This window comes from Apis cerana, linkage group LG13, assembly GCF_029169275.1.
Source record: "Apis cerana isolate GH-2021 linkage group LG13, AcerK_1.0, whole genome shotgun sequence".
Taxonomy (NCBI): Eukaryota; Metazoa; Arthropoda; class Insecta; order Hymenoptera; family Apidae; genus Apis; species Apis cerana.
The window spans coordinates 5,702,046-5,722,464 of record NC_083864.1 but is presented as its reverse complement, the minus strand read 5'-3'; the positions used below and the strand labels follow the sequence as shown (position 1 = coordinate 5,722,464).

The 20,419-nt window shown below is 44.0% G+C and overlaps 1 protein-coding gene across 3 annotated transcripts in view; it reads right to left on the bottom strand.

Moving 5' to 3' along the window:
• Positions 1-10,823: 10,823 nt before the first annotated feature.
• LOC108000196 (lachesin) overlaps positions 10,824-20,419 on the bottom strand; it is a 35,927-nt gene continuing 26,331 nt past the window's right edge. For all 3 annotated transcript variants that reach the window (XM_062083818.1, XM_017060414.2, XM_062083819.1), the window contains 2 exons: positions 17,813-18,026; positions 10,824-13,500 (listed from right to left, as the gene is read on the bottom strand). In XM_062083818.1, coding sequence (XP_061939802.1) covers positions 13,088-13,500; positions 17,813-18,026 — 627 coding nt within the window. In that variant the 3' untranslated portion in view covers positions 10,824-13,087. The remainder of the gene's footprint in view (positions 13,501-17,812; positions 18,027-20,419) is intronic.

The following is a 20,419-nucleotide window of genomic DNA, read 5'->3' as shown; positions in this document are numbered from 1 at the left end:
TTTTTCCCCCCACCACTCGATAGTTCCATCGAATGGACGATTTATGCTGATGCATTTACGGCCGTCCACGGTTGGCGACAGGGTGCATTGTTTAGTTGCATGCAGGCCGCATATCGTCGATTCGACGTTCGCAGCCCGGCATTGGAACGGAAAATTGTAACGTAGGTGCTGATAACGTTTCGCCGAACGACCGATATCGTCCGCATCGAATACAGGGTGATCTTTAATTGCGTGTCGATGCTTCGAACCGCGACTTGCCATAATCCCTCTTAGCGTACAGTGTCGAGCAAGGGTGTGAGATTACGTTTCACACGGGGATAGCACGAAACGTCATTCCGCCAAGATTGACCGAGATTAATGGTACAGCTGCTTTGCTTTCGCGATTACCTCGTAAGCCAAATTAATCGCGTTTCATACCTCTTCAACGCTTTATACGATAATCGTCGATTAATCGTAATTTCTTTTCTTTCTTTTTTTTTTTTTTTTTTTTTATAACATCCAATTACGGGATCAAATTGCGCGGCCAAAAATTGTTTCGTGATAAAATTCTCTATTTTAATCTTCTCGTAATTTTTTCATGGGTTCATCGTTGTCGCAGTAACACAGAAAATAATCCAATTTTGTATCGCTATACAAAAAAAAAAAAAAAAAAAAGGAAAAAAATCATAAAACAACGGATTGAACGCTATATTTTATCCGTAAAGTTGGAAACTTTTGGAAAAGTAGAAGCGAGTAAAATAAGGATGAGAGTGGAGAAAGAAGAGAATGAAACAAGGAATAATCTCGTCCATTTTTAAGGCGAACAACGTACGCCACAGCGAAGTTTGATCACCCCGTAGATCACAGGCTGACAGTGCATGTATATGCGCGTAGGTTCGCGGTCACCTAAAATCGACCAGGAACTTTTATAATCCGTATCCGACAACGAAGTGACGGACGAAACAAAGTTACACCGCATGCACGACTCTTGCGAAGTTCTCAACCATAAAATTCCACGCCGGTTCCACGCTCGATCGAACGTAAACTGCGTGTCTCTATTCCCTTTTATGAAGGCCAGCCATTTCGAACTTGCGTACACTCGAGTGTATAATAATAACGATTTAAAAATCTCTACTACTAGAATCTTCACTGCGCTCTTTCTCTCTGTCTCTCTCTCTCTCTCTCTCTCTCGTTTGCGATCGATCTCTCTCTTTCCGCCTCTCTCACGGCCGAGTATCGAGCCGCGAAATCGAGCGAGAAAACGGACATGTTGTTAATCCTAGAAACGGGCAAAACGGGAATTAACGGTGGCAAATTTCTCATCGGTTTTGGCTAGACGTTCCCTCCAATAAGTGTGGTTTCGGATATGGCCAGCCCGCTCCGCTGTATTTTAGGATATTCGTTTCACCGATGGCACGGGAGAATCGTTGTAATCCTCGATGAAATATTTAAATTCCTGAAGAGTGGCAAAACGAGAGAGGGGTTTAATTAAAAACGAAAAAAGGAATATGACACGAGCGAGGGAAAAAACAAGAGCAGGGATAAAGGTGGGATAAAAGGTAGAGAGGGAGGAAAAAAAAAAAAAGAAATTTGAGATGACAATTACATTTCGAGTAACATTTCGTTTTTCGGGGGAAACGGAGGAACAACGACACTGTTAATTAAACGCGACAGATAGTAACTGGAGACTATAATATCGGATCGGTGGTCTTTTAACTTTCATGTTTCACAATGTATTCATTATCCCCCGTAATTAGCATACGTCATGAATTAATGGTTAATAAAGCCGCTTTTGTCCCGTGCCGAAAAGCGGCTCGATATTGCCCATCAACCAAAAGCTAGTTTCATTTTTTCCTCGTAAATCACCCCCTTCGCTCTGCGACGCTCGAATCACCGATATACCTTCTCCTCTCTCTCTCTTCAATCACACTCCTCCTCGATTGGAGCTAGAATTATACATATGCATGCGCGAATCGAATCTCGTCGTGGTTATCATTCATCCACTAGGCCACAGGTATCGGTCTGGGAAATCAATTAATGTAAATCAAAAGCCGACGAACGAAAGAGAAGCCCGCTCGTTCGTTCCCCCTGCACAATCATAAATAAATATATATATATATAAATAGGTGTACACATGCTCGTCTGTCGAAAAGGGGATACGTACCATCTCGTGCATCCTCTGGCCAGCTACGACTCTATTCCGAGCTGATATCGGGCGACGCGTACACGCAAGATTACACGCGACTGTCGGCGGGCCGATTGTGCGCGCGGTTGAATTATGTCCGCAAGTTGCCGGACGTCGACCGCCACGATAGCGACACGCTGTGCGGTGCACCGAGCGAACCGGTTATGTTTCATTTCGGCCCTGCCACCATTCTAATGGAACCGAATCGAGGGAGCATCGAGGCGAGGGGGGGTGGTCTATACCCGCCGGTCAGAAATATCGACTCGCTTTGTGAACACCTTCGTGAAACTTTTACCGGTTCGATTGATAGATGGACCATGACGGAGGACCTCTTTCCTCCTTCCTCCCTCCCTCCCTTCCTCCTCTCGCCCACCCCTCCCTCGTGTCGTTTCGTTGCCGGAATACGGAACAAGTTCGAGCGGGAGTTTAAAGTCCGAGTAAATTCGTTTATAAGAAACGGGGGAAAGGGAGCGTGAAGAAACGAGGGCGTTTTCCTCATTCGTATGAAATATAACTTTTCCCTTTTATATACGGTGTTAAGTTTTAACTCCCCTTGATTATCCAAGGGGAGGGGAAAACAAGTCGTCGAATATCGATTCGTTTCTTTCTTCCTTTTTTCTTTTTTCTTTTTTCCCCCCCTCTACCATCCGTTGTGACGGATAACTCGAGCCGCGTGTTATCTCGTCCGAAACGTGCGTTCGATTAATACGGTTGACACGGTGCGAACGAGGGGGGGTGGGGGAGGGGGAGGATGATTTTGGGTCAACGCCAGATTTTAAACTCATTAAATACGCGCCGTTCGGACACACATACTTGGGACAGAACGCATTTATCTGCTGTTCCGCGCACACCGGTTATTCCCATTCGCTCCGATTTCGCTCCCCTGTTTGCGCGAGACGAAATATTTTCCTTCCCTCCTTCCTCCCCCTCTTTCCCCCCTTTCCGCTCTAACGGTAGAGAAATTGATTTAACTACAGGAAATAGGATGTATAAATCATTCCCGCAACGCGTAATTCTTTTGTGAAACGAAACTAAAGAGAGAGAGAGAGAGAGAGGAGGGAGGAAAGAGAGAGGAAAGAAGAGAATTGATCGAAACGTGACTTTGTTATATCCATGGATATATTCGTCTTGCTCGATTTCGAATTTCATTCAGATATCTGATACGTAGGCCCGCAACTTCATCGCGGTGGGATTCCCTCCATCATCGTCAATTTGTCAATCATTCGAATTTGTCCGGCTAAACGGTTCGTAAATTACAATAAAATCGATCATATTTCGGGGAATAAATTATTGGCTCGTCGAAATCCCTCTCGTAACACAATCATAAATCATTCGCAATTTCGTTCGACGAAAGAAAAGAGATAAAGAAGAGAGAGAGAGAGAGAGAAAAAGGAATGGCTACATTGCAATAACCGGTTTATCAAACGAAATCAGCGATTCTTTCCTCATGGAATCGTTACATCCGTAGTATCAACAAGTTATATCTGGAAAAGCATAGATTGGGATTCCCCGGTATATTTCCAGATAACGACGAAAACGCAACGATAGCGATACACGTGCGGGAAAGAATCCGGCCGCGAGGAGGAAAACTTTTGTATCCGTGCAAATCCGTGATGACGACTTTTTCTTTCGATCAGTTTCGAATCGTATGCTTGGCCTTGATGACGGCCTCGTGTCAACGAGGAAAATGGAATGAGGAAAAAGAAGAGGAAAAAGAAAGAAAAAAATACGTGGATTCGATGAAATTTTCACGACCGATTATCATTCACGTAAGAAGAGAAGGAAGTTTAACTCCGTTTGAAAATCGATCACGAACTCTCTCTCTCTCTCTCTCTCTCTGTTCCCCCCAACTTTAAACTCCGTCCCTCGATCTGACCGAAAGTTTGCCCTATATAGATATACATACGTACAAAACGAGAAATTCTTCCTCTTCTTACAGTCTTAGGACGTCGTCGCTCCTTTTTTCCTTCTCACGAGTGAAACTTAGTTCGACCCGTCTTAAATCCAGCCTTATGCAATCAAACAGGAATCGGAAACTCGTGCGAGAGAGGAAACCGCGGTAAAAGAGGCATCTTGGCATCTTGCTTCTTAACTAACTTACCTTTTCACACCAGTTTTTTTCGCGTTTGACTTCGCGATATCTTTCTTCCATCGATCTAACTTATCTCATTTACCATCCTCAAGCCATCCTTCCCAAGCCCTGCCAAATGGACTTCCCATTTTGAAATCTTCCCCGTGAATCGGGGGATACTTTCGACGACGTAATTTACGATAAGATACGCGTAGAATCGATGAGAAACAGACGACGTCGTTTCGAAACACTTCGATCGCGTTGCTCGAGATAACCACGCGATAGCGATCGATGACGGTGCTCTCCCAACCCCGTCAACGAGGTGACTGCGTTTCGTTGAACCAGAAGCAGAGGCAGAAATTGCGAAACGATCTTTCCTTTCTTTCTTCCTTCTCTTTCGAGCGAGGAAGGGTGGGGAGAGAAAGATCGTTGCACGATTGCACTCGGTTGTCCGGATACACCTGTATCTCTTCGTAATTTCGAATTCCGCGATCGATCGACTCCGCAACGAATTACCCATGCGAATCGCGGTTTGTTATCTCTCCCTTTAACAAAAGAGTCAACCGCTTCGTGATCGTACGCCATTATACCGTTAGAATAGGCCGAGTTTCTACGATCGTTTCTACGATCGATCGAGATCCGATCTGACGCCAGATCGTGTGCATCTTTTGTGCGGGGCTACGAGGCTTGTACGGAATTGGAAAAGGAATTTCCAATTCGTCCGACGCTGGGACAATGCTTTTATTAAAAAAAGCTTCCATTCAAGAAAATATTCGGTACGGCTTGAATCACCGCGACGCTGATGGCATCACGACCGTCTTATAATTTATACGGGATACATTTATTCAAAATGTATCTGCTCGCGCGGCGGGATTAGTTCGCGTCTCGTATCGGGCGCGATTCAAAGTGAGAACAAAGTAGATGCACGGCGATAAAATTCACGGCGGTAAAAGTAAAACTTTTCTCTTCGATTTTTTTTCGATCGCGATCGTACATATGGAGTATCGTAAAGTGGCGATAATGATTGCCGATAGCGCAACGTCGCGCAACTAGCTGCGCTCGAAATCGAATTTTTTTTCTCCCTCTCTGCCTTTCTTCCCCTCTCCCTCTCTTACGTTTTTACAACGTTGAAAATTCAATTTATCCTCTCTCCTCCTTTCCACCCTCCGCGAACAATGCCCACGCTCCGCCCTTTGTTCCGATAGAAATTATTTTTGTATAAGACCAGATATAAGCATTAACAGGCTCGATATCGATCCCGTTGTTCCATTTTTATTCCGCCCCCGGATGGTTTGCCACCGTTCCATAAAGAATGTACGTTTCGCGACGAATAGAGGCGCATATACAGGCCGATTCGCGATTGGAAAAAGTCGCTTCAGGTATTTTCCCGGCTATACACGGGAATGTTAATGGTAATTCCTCAAAGAGTCCCGATCCCATCCTTCTATTTCGCAGCACAATTTTTCGCGACACGTGGAACGTGTCACGTGTTATAAAACTCCCCGTAAAAGTCGGAATGGAATATTATCGAGTATTGTATCTGTATCGTAACGCGATGTATCATCTTTCTTTTTAAGCTCTCACCGAGCGGCATCGAGTTTCTCCCTCGTAAACAAAAAAAGGTTATCCTTCCCTCTGAAAAGTGTATCACGCCCTCGGATGTATGCACGCGGGCAACCGCATAAATATTTCTTTAAAATGCATTTTGCGTAGCCCGAGAACCCACGGGTATCGCGGGTATCTATATGCACGTATACGTGAGCACCTATCCTCCACTGGATCATCCTGTTGTTTCGTCAAAGTCGTTACATCCGCGCCAGGCAGCGTATAATCCTTCGACAACGGGGACAAGCTCGCTGTTGTATGCATAACACCGTGAACTTGTCACAAGGTAGAACCATTGCGCGTCAAAAACCATTTTACCATTTTATCCAGGTCCGACGGAAATCTAATCCAGCACGAAAAACGTATTTCTTCCTGCTCCAGTATAAAAATATATATTTCCCTGTTTCGATGTAAAGGGAACCACAAGTATACAGTACAGTAGTTTACAAGACCTTCTTTTTTTTTTTTTTTTCCTTTCTTTTCTTGTTGTTCGCGCAACGCGATCCCGTTATTACCACGGTGGAAAAAAGAATCCGCGATTTGTGCCGCTTCAAAAAGGATATCGTGCGTGAATCGCGTGTGTATGAATTTTTACTTTTTCACGGGTTCAAGCTAGCTTTGGCGAATACGATAAAATTCACAGACTATTAACCGTGTACGTCGACCCTTCGTACCTTGAAATATTCATCGGAACCACGTTCAATATTTAAAGGCTTTCAAATGCATGTTTCACCGCAATTACGTTAGCCATCTATGTGTCTGGAAGCGTATTGCGCAATTAGACACGTTTGCGCTAAAATTTTCCTTTTCCGTTGTTCGACAAATTAATTGTTACGACAAGTAACAATATTTTACATTTTCTACATGTGCACAGTGGTCACATTTTCCGATTACTCTTTTCATTTTCTTTTTTTCTTTTTTTATTGTTTCTTTCGTTTCGTATTTTTCTCCCTCCCTTTTTTATTTTTTCTTCTAACCGACCGCGCGCACGTGGATTTGTAATAATGAAAAATGGTCCATTTCGAAGAATGCTCGCTTCGGTTGAAATCAACATCGAACTATTTGTATGCGCTTTTTACATATACGTAAAGATGTATGTAGGTATGCAATAACCATTGTACGTCTTGATCCACCTTCTCAACCGCCAGAGGAGGAACGCAAACAAATTTTTCTGAGACGTGGATCGATGTCGGGCGACTATCTTAAGTGGATGACGCGGTCCAAAGGGCATCCAAAACGAGTTTGTTCTGGCTTTGGATGGCACGAGCTAGCTCGATCGTCGTATATAACAATCAGGGCTTATCACGGTTCGTCGGTAAAAGGCTGACGAGGCGTGGGTCAATCCCAGCCTGGTCGATAAGGTCATCGAGCTGGCGAACACAGTCATTTCCCGACACCGACCAGGTACTTGGTAGAATTATCCTCGTTGACGAGCGGGTAGGGCTTAGTGGCCGTATTATGGGCTTGGAATTTCTTCCGGAAATTCGCCTAAGATGAACGAGAAACACGTTCCTCGGCCCATATCCCGAGAATAATATACCGAGTTGGGCTGCCCCGATTTTTAACGAGCCTGATTAAAACTTGGTGCTCTTGGTGTTACAAGAACAAAATCTTTTCGAATCTGGATATGGCGAAAATATAATTGAAAAAAAAATAGATAATTTTATTGTTCGAGATCGAAGAGACGTAGTAACGTGGCGTAACGCGCGTTACTTGGCTTTACGTTTATGGCTTTACGATGTCATCTCCGATTGTGCATCTTGGTTCGTTGCGTCGAATACACACCATATGGAAGATGAAATCGTGTCTTTGGATTTTTTTATTTATCTTGGTGCGTTTAGATTTATTTGCAAAAATCTGAATGACGCAATTAACGCAATATCTTTTAACCAAAGTTACACACATTAAAAAAACGATATCCTGAATTGAATCACGGGTACAATTCGTTGTCGAAATGTGGAAAAAAAATCTGAATTCAAATTTATTGAAGAAATCCTGCATAAGAAAAACGTAAAGGTTCGAATCTAGTTTTCGATCCGTTTCCAGTTCCGTTCTGTTCTTTTCCAGTGTTTTTCCGAAGCACCGCAAAACCGAGCATCGTCCGCAATAAGCATTCTTATCGATCTTCCCCTAGATGGTGTCGGTCGACCGCTTCTACGAGCTTTTGCTTGGTAATTGCGAAACAATTAAGAATACGGATATCGCTAAACCGGTTTAATCAAGCTTCATAGAATTGGTTCGCCTCGATCCTTCCAAATGCCGGGAATTAATTCGCTAATCCCGAAAACTTAGCGAAAGGAAATTGTATTCGGCTATTTCCTGGCTGATATTACTCGATATTACAAACGAAAACGAATTTCTTTCGTCGATTTCATCGCGGTGTTCCGTTTCCTAGAACTGAAAGAACAGGACGAGTGTATATTTCGCAAGGATGAATAAACGGATACGGGGTGAATGACGATTCAACTGAAGATAAAGTTTGAATAGCCTTTACCAGAATTGCCGCCTAAGTGCATTAAAACTTGAAGCAGTTACCAACTGAGATTACGGGCGGGATGTCTCTTACACTTTCCAGGTTTTGATGCCGCCAACTTCTAATTCGTTAGCTTGGTTCGCGCATCAATCTTCGTCCTCGTTTTCGCTCTTCCCTCCCCTTCCCCCTTCCCCTTCCGCTTCCTTATTCAAATCGATAGGAGCGAGAAATCCATCAAAAATGAAACTCGGGGCCAACTCGAGGAATGGCGAGCACGGTGTTACAAAGTTGAAACAGCGGCCGATGTCGGTCACGAAAGTTGAGGGAAGCATTAGCAAAATTTCCATTTAATTTTGCGTCGAGCGGCTTCCCGTTCAAAATTACGGGGACCGTGGTTTCTCGAGTCGGCGGCTCTGTTTTCTGATCGATCATCGTCACGGAATCATTTCATCCCCGCCTATAAAGGATTGCTTGCGCGTCGATGAGGGTTGTAAAATGAGCGGCCGGAGCTTCGAATTACCGATGTGTACGACCGCGGCGCAAGAGAGACAGAGCATGCTGGGGAATACAATTGATTCGCATCTGTGGAAAGTGTCCCCCTCCCGGATCTGTCTGGCCTACAACCGATCGCACACGTCTCGAACCGGAATTAGGAGAGTGCGTCCTTTGTGCTACGTGGACATTGATATCTGTTACGTCGTGGTAACGTGATTCGATTCCTAGTCGCGATCTTGTTCCAAAGCTGAAACTTCCAAACGCGCTCGGCTTACAACGTTACCACCACCACCTAAATCCAATCGTGAGAACGTTGGATCAATAATTAATTATCGGAAATAATTGTGACACATCGATCGAGTTTCTTTGAAAAAAAAAAAGAGTATACCTGATCTCCATATTGTTTTTTCTATCCCTAATAAAGTAAATACGTACGTGTTTCGTTGTAACGGGATGGGATCCGATCTCTTGCAGGAAATAATTCCACCACTATCGAAGACACAATTTGGAAACGATCCATTCGATCCTGTTCCCGTTGACGAGACGATTCCGAATAGATTAGAGTCATCTTTCTGGAATAATGACGTCCAGATCTGGTAGCTGTTGGTACACGATATTAACGATTCAAATTTATCACGCTCGAATGACGGTCGGTGATTGCGGGCCGAGGGTGATTCGCGCCTCCTTAAAATCGGGTCAACGGGAAATGGTTCCTTGGAAAGAAAGAAAAAAAAAAAAAAAAGAAGAAAAGAAAAGGAAGAGAAAGGATAAAAAACGATCGAACGTAAACAAATTAGACAAATTTCCCGACGCTTTTTTTTCTTTTTTATAATCGTTAACACGATTATAAGGCGAGATACGTGTACATATTTATACATAGTTATTCGGTATTCGCGTAAGTTCGAATGGATCGAATAGATTTCATCGGAATGCAAGCAGGATGATATAAATGTTTTAATTTTGGAATTCGGTCTTTGAATATATCGGCCGGAAGCTTAGTAGTATTCCCCAACGGTGCAATATTCCGGGCAAGTCGAACAGGAAGGTGAAATCACCTCTGGGAAAGTAATTCTCGTTGCATTCCAGTTCGGTATCGAACCACTCGATCAAGTGCGTTTGATGGTGTGCATGGTAAACATATAATCGAGTGCCGATTAAAACCGTCTTTAATCGGGGGATAATACTTGTTGTATTCGTGATCGCGAAATTTAGTTTCGATCACGTTCCCTGGCTATCGTCTAAACCGATTCCCCCGATAAATAAATCATCCGGTTTGCATAATTTCGACGATGGAATCCTGGTAATGTAAAGAGGGGAACAATACATCATCCCCTCGACGCAACCGCAAATTTTTTCCACCGCGGTAACGGATCGTTTGAGCATCCACTCTACGTCAATTAATGGCATCATAATTCTTGAATAGTTTCGATGCGGCGTAATAATCAATTAGTGCCGATTGAGAGGAGCGGTAATTTTAATGTGGCAAACAATGCCATTAGCATGCAGCTATTATCGGAGACCGAGGCTTGAACTGTGTCACGGCGAAATTATTCTCTATCTCTGAAGGAGAAGTGGAGAAAAGTGGGAGACGAAGGGAAGGAGAGAGTGGAGGGGGATGGAAGAGGGGAGGGGGAGAGAAAGGGTTGGAAACGAGAGAGAGAGATATGAATGAAAATGCTTATGCGCCACGAATCCATCGCGTTCCGTTAGTATTTTACTTCGATAAAGAGCCGCCCCGGTTACATTACACAGGCGAATGAAAATATCGACTATTGTGTCGCGAAACAGTGTCGGGATATAATTCATTACTTACATCCATCTCCCACTTGGCTGGACCACGGATCTGTACAAAGATTAGAGAGACATCGGGACGGTATAAATGAAAAAGAAAGAAACAAAAAAAAATTTATTCGAGACATTCGAACCGAGAGGTGATATAAATGGTCTATTACCATTGCGAATACCGTGAATAATTGAATTTTTCTCGCCTTTCTCTCAGCTTTCAAAGTCGAGAGTGGAATTTATATGAAAATTTTATTCAACCGTAAATGAGATTAACATTGTGCGACGTTCGTAACATATTTATATATATATATGTGTATATGTATATATATATATATATATATGTTATGTATACGTATGTACATATACAACAGACAGCGACTATATCATCGAACATCACATTAAATTATCCATCGCTTTAACTTACATAAATCAAATTCCTCGCCGAACGATGATGATGGTCGAGCGGTGGAAGAAATATTATCGTTTAAAATCGATCGAGTGATCGGGATCGATCCATCTTGTATGAAGAGATCTCTCTCGGTATGTATACTCTCTCTCTCTCTCTCTCTCTCTCTCTCGATGTACATGTTCACACACGAGAGCTTTTCGTTTGCTCCCATCGAAATCCGGGCACGCAAGCTTGATAATACCATTCGGTTTATTATTTGCAGAAACTGGATTATCGTCGTTGACAATGTGTACGGTTACGAGAAACAGCTGTCTACCTAGGAAATAGTGGATTAGCTTTGGGAACATGCGGTAATACTAACGCTGCGAAACATCGTGGTCCAAGAAAGTCGTCTTGCGTTCTTCTCGTGATAACAGGGATAACGGAAACGGATTCTCTCTCTCTTTCTCTCTCTCTGTCTCCCTCTAATAAACGATTTACCATATAATTTATAGATCGACTAACAACCGACATAGAAAATATATGTACAATAAAATTTGATTCAACGAACAAACGAAAGATCGATTGGCGCAATCGACTTTGGATCTCTACAACCCTTCTGTTTCCGTTTCTCTCTAACGCGATACGCTAAAAAAAGACACGATTACTCATCATTCGCTCACCCGTCGAATTCTAAAAAATCGTCGCCTCCCAGACAATTTCCTCGCCTTTGCGATAATTTCCCATAACCGGTTAATAATCGCCGAAGGTGATTTCCTTCCAACGGTGTACAACGCATCTGAGCACGGTCATTTCGTGGACGTCGTAGATAGAACTAATTTGGACATTATGAGCAAGGTCGTCGTGTGCGGAGCAAGGCAACGGAAGATAATGTCGTTAGGCTGTGCTGCATTACACCGGGATTATCACGATTAATTACGCGCACCTGTACGCGTGTAGGCCGAATACGCAGTATTCCATATAGATCTGTGCGAACGTTCTCCCTCCCCCTTTTTTCGACTTTGCGTTTAAAAGCGTTGGAAGGAGGAGGAGAGGGAGATCAACGATTCATTATATACTTTCTCGAACGAGAAGAGCCTCGCGATCGTTTTCACTTTCGTCGTTCGCACCTTTTTTGCAAAATTACGTTGACACAGGTTGGTTGGCAACCGGTATTGTGCGGCGATCTCTCATCGTTCCCATTAACGCGACAAATTTCACGGGAGGAGAACGAGAGAGAAGGAGAGATATAGTTGAACACCGGTTGCAACCGAATAAAGTTGTCGCTACCAGATTTGGTGAGCATCGTTGGAAAGTTTTGCCCGGTAAAATGCGACAGGATTATCGCCATTAATCGCGCCACTCGTCACAGGACAGATTACACAATTACGCTTCTACGGTCGTGATAGTTATACACGGCTTACACATTTACACATATCACAAACGGTGGTTAACAGTGGTGTCGGCGAATCGCGCGAAATGGCAACTTTTGAGCAAACACGTGCCGACACGCTCAACGAAACGTTTTTTTGCGAAATTTTTATTCTAAAACGAGACAATTTCTAATACGGCGTCTGATCATCGGCGACGATTCTTTTTGGTCATTCGCGCGATGCATCGTTCGAAGCACGAACTACCACGGTCTTAAAAGAGATACATACCCGGATCCGTTTCGTTATTTTACACAATTATTCTTATTGTTTCTGTTTCATTTTCTTTTTTTTTCCGCATACATGCCGCACGCAGGCACACGTCATCCCTCTTCTTCTCACTCTCGATTCGATCCCTTAAGAATTACGTAACGTATCACGATAAAGTCGCTCACCTCTTGAAGATCAAAAATTGGTAATTCTAGATCCAACCATAGTCTCTCGACAGGATACAATCTCGTCGAAACAAACTGCACCTGTAATATCATAAAACGCATACAAACACACACACAGAGATACACACATACACGCATGCATGCGACGAAATTTATTCTCTCTCTCTCTTATCCCTTTTAAGTTACTTTATATCAACTTTATATCCGTTTTCCCTTTCCAAGTATTATCACAACGTTTATTTTTCTATATTTCGCACGGCACACGTGGCGGGACACGATGGTCAGTTCGTGGTCGTGGAATGAAACACGAGTTTCAACGTGGTGAACATCATCAATAGGGCGCTGCAAGCCATGACAGATGGAGACGATGCGATGCTGTGCTGCATCGCTGCTGGATTATCTCCTTTGAACACGTGCACCAGCACTCGTGCCGGTTGAGCGTTACTCGCCTCGCAGGTGTAATTTCCGGAGTGGCGATCGGACGCACGGGGTACCTCCAGCCAACTCTCCCGTCCCACCAGATCGGTACTGACATTCACCCCCTGATCGACGTCGTAGTTGATCATCCGGAAGTTATGGTACCAGAATAAATAGGAAGGCGTCTCGGTAGATTTTTTTACGAGGCAGTGAAGCTGCAGAGTGCTACCTGGCCTCACGAACTTCTCCGAGGGGCCGGCTATCTCTGCTCTGGCCTCTGCAAATGGCGGAACGTGACACGTCAGACGTGACCAGCTTACCGCGTCCTATCCCATATTGTTTACCAGGGTCCAAGGTGGTTATGAGAGGCAGGGAAGGATGAGGCATGCATCGTGGCTGGTTAAGGATCGTACGGGGATAGCGTACCAAATCCCACTCACGCTCGTCCCCTCTCGCTCTTATATTCTTTCAACCGTATATTCGTACAACCAAGAGTAACCTTTCCCTCTCCCGCACAGCCTGGACACCATCTCCAGAATTTTAAGTCGCCCTTAAGCGTCGTCGCGAGCATCACGTCCCCCTAGCCTGGGCCAACCACTTTTTCGCTCGAGTCGTTGCGCCCGTTCTGTTATAGCCGATCCACGCAGACTGACGCGACAGCCACGAGACGGCTGGTATAGGATCAGGTGTGACGGCACGTTGTAAACACGGAGCAAAACCTTCCCTCCAACGGATACGCTTTTGCCCGTCCCCGCCTTCAAACCCCGGCGACAGGGCTTCCGTTTCACGTCGTGTCACGGACCGACGCGCGTGAACGGAGGTGTGGATCGAGTTTTAAGCGCTTCTCCCCGTGATACAACCGCGCTCTTTTGAACCGTCCACGCTCCAAGTGCTCCTCTCTCTCTCTCTTTTCCTCCCGATCACCATCGCGAATATGTCGGAGGAGCGGCACAGATGCAAAAGAACGTACACACGTACGTGTCCCGTACGTGTAGGGCGAATAAAAAAAAAGAAAAAAAAAGAAAAAAAACGAGTTCGTCGCGAGATCAGCGTGGTCAGTAGTCGACACGTCGAAAATTTATTAAAACTTCACGAACGATTCAAGAACGTTCGCAATTCCCTCGATCGTTCGTTTTTCGCTATTCCCTAATTTTCCATCGGAATACGCGATTCCCAAATCGCAGCTCCAATACGTGAATTTTAACCGATCCGTTAAAACGATTGAGCTTCGTTGTTTATACGCTTCGTCGGGCCAATTTTTGCTCCCTCAACCCCTTTCCCTCCCCCTCCCTCCGCCTGCGTCAATTCTCGCCGTCTTGTTTTAATCATTTCGCTCTGCAGATTTCTTTTCTTTTCTTTTTCCCTCCTCCTTTTTTTTTTTTATTATCTCAATCCTTTCACACCTTCACGGAGAAGGTGTTTTTAATTACGTTGATCGAATTATCCGGGATATATTTATATAACAATCTTAGCTTCTTAATTAATTCCCAAGGCAAGGAAAAGAATTATTATCCCGTGTACTGGACACTCCCCCCCCCTCTCCCTCCGTAGAAATTGAGGAGCTTATTAAATACCGTATGATCTAATCCTTCCTCCCTTCTATAATCAAAGTTTTAAGGATGATGTAGCAATATCGGATGATTAAAATTAGATCCAACGCGCGCGCGCGGTCGCGCGCTCGCTCGTGCATATACTTGAAGAGGTCGATGTACCGTGGCGGGCAAAGCAATTTATTTATCTCTAGGCGTTAAATTTTCTTTTCTCTCTCTCTCTCTCTCTTTTCTCTCCTTCTTCCTTTTAATACCGCATATATTCGTCTAATTGCTCTTTAATGAGACGGTCATTAAGGGTCAACTTTTGAAAGTTGCCTTCGTTTCTCGTCGTGACAATACCGAAGATCGTTATTGATTCCAAAGTTGAAGAGAAGATAAATTCCTTCCAAGCCGATGCCCCTGTTAAATACGTCTTTACCCAACTTCTTATTCTCTGGTAATCCAATCTGATTTTCAGCCACTAGCGCATACTGTTGATTCGAGAAATGGCTCGATCCATTCTTCTCGATCGCGTTTTAATTAGCGAGCAAGCTACGTAAATCCAATTTCTCTTTCCTCTCTCTTTTTCTTTTTTTTCTTCTTTTTTCTCCTTTTTCCTTTTCCTTCCCTTCCTTCAACGAAGGGAGGAATCGTTAATAACCGACGACGACGGGAACGTCCAGCAAATGCTGATTCGATTAATTCGAATTGATCGAATGATCGTATTAACTCGGTCCCCGCTCTTTCGCAATCGTTCGCCGTGTGCACGAATTACGTTTAAGGGGAGTAGGTCCGCGTATAGTCAGCCGCCACTCGGGAACAATCGATTTTTCGTAGATTTTCTAAGCCGGGGAGGGGGAGGAGAGATCGGCAAAGGACGGAATGCACGGTTGGAATCTGGGCACAAAACACGGTCAATTTACGGCCGAAATATCTTTTATTGAAACCGCGATACCATATCTCGCGTTTGAGAAATTTATCCGAGAAACTATACGAATCGAGTGAAACGATCGAACCCTCTTTTATGAGTATCGGTTATTTCCTCGTCACGATTTTATCATCGACGTCTCTCTTTTAAATCTTTACACGCGAAACTTTGTTCCGACGAAAATTGGACGAATAGAAGGTAATAAATTACCGTGAAACATAGTTTTAAACGGGGGATGGGGGGATAGCTTTAAATTCGTGCCAAAGAGAGGACGACTAGACTGTAATTAACAAATCGATTTCACAGGGGTACCGGGATGTATCGCGAATCGAAAATCCGGGATATTTCGGCCGGCATCCGGCGAAACATTCGTTCGTCTCTTCCGTAATAAACCACCATTTAACCATTTAACCAGTGTATAAAATGGCACGTCCCGTTACCACTGTACCCCGTTACGCACTGCCTTTGATCAAAAAAAAAAAAAAAAAGAAAGAAAGAAAAGAAAAAAATCTCGCTTGAATTTCAAGCGTTGCAACAAGGACCGTAAAATATTACACGTTCCAGATTCGAGAGCGAGGGGATAGTTTGAGGACAGACGCGAGGATAAATATTAAAGGTACCTGAGAAAAGCTCTCGTACGTATCCGTCAGATGTCACGACAAAAACACAGTTCCCGGGACGAAATTAGATAGCAACCGATGTGCGCCTATTCATACGTTCACGCACACACACACACAGAGGTACGCTCGTTTATAAGGAACATGTATGCGTATATAAGGTATAGGTGTATAAATACATTTATGGATATAGACGTACGGGGAGTGTACTTCCAAAAACTAGAATTTAAATGCAAATACACGCACAGACAGAGGGAGGAGGGAGGAATCGGTTAAAACGGCGTCGCCAGGGCCGAGCATCGTAATTCACAAAACTTCCATCTCCCTGCGTCTGATAAAAAGGCGTTTTCTCGCTTTTATTGATCGACCGTCTGCTTAATAAAATCCAGATAAAAGTGCTCTTCGACTTCTTTTTCGAACACGAAGGAGCTGGACCTGGACCTGCGTACCGGCTGCGTGGATACGGAATGAAAATGTAAACGCTTGATTCGTGGGTGAAGAAAAGAAATTGCATTGGAATAGGGAACGAGACCGATGGGGATGAAGACGCGGGGAGGGGAGAGGGGAGGGAGGGAGAGAAGGAAGAGGGAGAATAAGGGTGGGAAGGAAAAGGAAATAGGTAAAAATAGGCAATCTGATAAAAGAGGGAATTCTTAAACTCTAAAGTCTTCCTCTTCTCGAGCCAGTGTATAAGGAAAAAGCGTCTCTTCTCGTTATAGATAGTGGGACGTTGCAACTCTTATCAGCAAGCCGGACAAGAGTACACTGTCTCTTGGTAAGAACAATTTTCGTTTGTCTCCCCTTCTCGAAGAAAGCATTACCCCTCTTTTCGAGCTGACACTTGCGAGGACGTCCAACAAAAGGAACACGCGTATCTATTTTATTTGATACGTATTTTAATCGTATTCCCTTGCTCCAAATAATATATTCGTTATTGCAACGAAACGAGCAATGAGAAAATACGCAACAGGGAAGAAAAGGAAAAGCGTAAGCGGGGAAGGAATCGAAGAATGCTCGCATCAGCGTATGAAAACGATAAATGCGTTGCATGAACGGAGAGGTCATGCGCTGAATTTTAACGTACGCGTTGATAAAAAAAAAAAACAGAGGATAGAAGATCGATAAGAGTAATCGAACCGATATTTTCCCAATGCTCGTTCGTAATTGTCGAGAATATGACCGCGTTTAAATGCGAACACGAAGAAACGCTCTTTTTTTTTTGCAAACGTTTTTTTCAATTTCATTAACCATTCAACGAAATAAACTAAAATTTAATTTATTGTCGATGTCTGATCAGGGAAACGGGTCAGGTTATTGCAGTTGTTGTAATCGTCGGAAATTCGCGCTAGACGGGAGGAGAAGCGTGTTGAAAAAAAAAAAAAAAAAGAAAAAAGAAAAAAACGTGGAAAAAATCGGATCGACACGGCGGTCGATCGGTGACACGCGATTGCCGAAAATGCGGGCAGAGACCGCACGCAAATAGCTTATATCGGTGTTTAATATCACGCTTACCGACAACCTCGAGGAACAGAAATATACTCGTGGGTGGATGGGTGGATACTTGGCACTGGTACAATCCAGCATCCCTCGGTTGAACGTATTTTATTTGAAGAGTCCAATCCTCGCTGTGGTGGAAATGAATTGCCTGGAAACGCTCGTCGTTCGCGTACGTTGTCAGTCCTACGGTCAGTAACTCCTGGACGTTCTTCCGCTTGATCCACGACACCTGGAGAACCAGCAAAAAGACTCGTTAACAAGAATAATCCCAGGCTCCGGGCCAGAATTGGTCCGTGAAATTGCGAGCCGAGAAAAAGAAGGATCTGCCTCTAACGACGAGGGATTCAGTTTTATATCTTTATGCCTCCTCTTTGCATGAAACTGGTTAAAAATTTCACGTTACCACGGACGGAACGCATGCCTCGCCTTTATCGCGGAACGAATTTTTCATCGTTTGTACCCCCCCTCCCCTTTCCTCGCTAAATTGGAAATGTTCTTCCTCCGCTAAAAATCGTTCGATGAAAAACGAAGGGGAAGTAATTTAGTTCCCTTCTATACGTAGCTCGTTCTATCGACAAATGTGCGCCGTAACAGGTCCAGATTTTAATTAATCGCCGATGCTTCTCCCCGTGTACAATAATTCGCAACTATCGGATTCTATCGGATGGCAGCGGGGAAACGATTTCTTCGAAATAAGCTACCTTGATATTGCTCGAAGGAACAAATAAGCTTCGTGTCTGCTCGCGACGCTCACTATTCACTTCCACGTAATATCGAGCTCTCTCCGGCCTCTCTGCCATTGTCCGTCTATTACGGTCAGTAACTACTGCTGTCCCGACGGTTACGGCTGGTACGCCGCCATTAGTCACGGTATTTTCTATCTACATGGCGGTGTTCATTTTGCAACGATCATTAACTCTTCTTCTTCTTCTTATTCTTCTTCTACGCGTCGATCGACCCGTCTTGAATCCTCTTTAATCGGTATCCAAGAAAATAACCGAGAACAACATCGAAGAAAGGAGGTCTCGAAACGTAAACCTTCGATGCGGAGGAAAAAAAGAAAGGTTGGAAAAACCGATCGAAACGACACTGGACGATATAACGCTATGTGATCGATCAAATAATTTTTCAACGATATCGCGATGCACGCTAGTCAAATCTTTCCTTTCCCACCAATTCTCATTAACCAAGTCGAAAAGTTCACGAAAGGGTAACTATCGATTCGCCATCCGTAGTTGCCTAACTTTCGAGAAACAGTAACTGGCCGGTAAATACCGTACACGTATTACAGTCAGGTAAATGTACTACGTCAATAACGTTCGGTAATTGCCCTACGCGAACTCTCACTTGATTTCGTGTACCCGAGTGTAAGCAAGAAATGCCTCTCGACCAGAATAATTTCTACAACTGTGACGCGGGATGATTGCTCGATTCGTGACTGGAATTAATCGAACCCCTTGGTACCACGCATTACGAGTACGCCGCTACGTGTTTATTCGATAAATCATCTATTACTACTCGATTCGATCATTTTCGAGATATCACCCTCCTTCCCTCGTTCCCTACGTTACCTTTGAATCGCTCCTTTGGAAAGTAGACACATTATCCAGGCAGAGAGATAGATCACGAATAGAGAGATCACGGTAATACTGCTTAGATAATACCATACGTATAACCATTATTTTACAAGTTTTAAACGATGACTTTGACTACTCTTTATAACTTCCGAACGAGCCCCATTTCGGCGGATGTGGAACTTTATACGTACGTTTATATTACAACGGTTCGAATTAGTAGTTCGGTATGAATACGACGCGTATCGCATGCATCGCGTATCGTACGTATCGATAAAAAAAAAAAAAAGAAATTCAAATAAAGAATAGTTATCCGCAACAAGGATTAGATTAAAAGTTGACGCAATGCGGGCTCGTTGGAATAAAAGGTAACCGCGCAAACGTGACGGTTTTTTTTCCACGTTCCGCGCTCAACATTTGCCCCCCTCGAAATATTGACGCGGGCGTGCAATTTATAAAACTTACACCATGCATAGAGCCATTCGGGGTTGTAAATAGGCGAGCCATTGTAAATGTACCGTGACTTTTATTCCAACCGAGGCGATTCACCGACCATTTCCCTCGTTTCACGCCTGGCTTTCCCCCGCTTATTTAAAAGCGAGCAACCCTATTGCAAGAAGTGCTATCAACGAGGATAATCCTTCGAGCTTGCCGCGGTATGATGGAGTAGTCGGAATTGGCCGTGAAACGTGGGAAACGAGGGAGGGAAAAAGTAGATCTCCGGCCATAGCGTCTCTCGCGTCCCTCTCGCGTCTTTATACGTCTATCGTAAAGTTTTAGGCAGCTGGTAACGAGGTGTATACGAGTTATATATATCTCTCTCGTCCCGTGAGATTGAATTCCCGGTGTTTGTCTCTCCACGAAATGTATAATCCCGATCGAATGACGTAACGAGAGTGGGAAGGGAGTTAATCTTTTCCTTGCTCCTCCTCCAAAAGGATCGGTCAATTACATCTTCCCTCCTGCTTTTAATCTTTTAATTTACTCTGGGAAAAAAGTAGAGGGGAAGGAGAAGAAAAAGGAGAAGAAGAAGAAGAAGGAGAAGGAA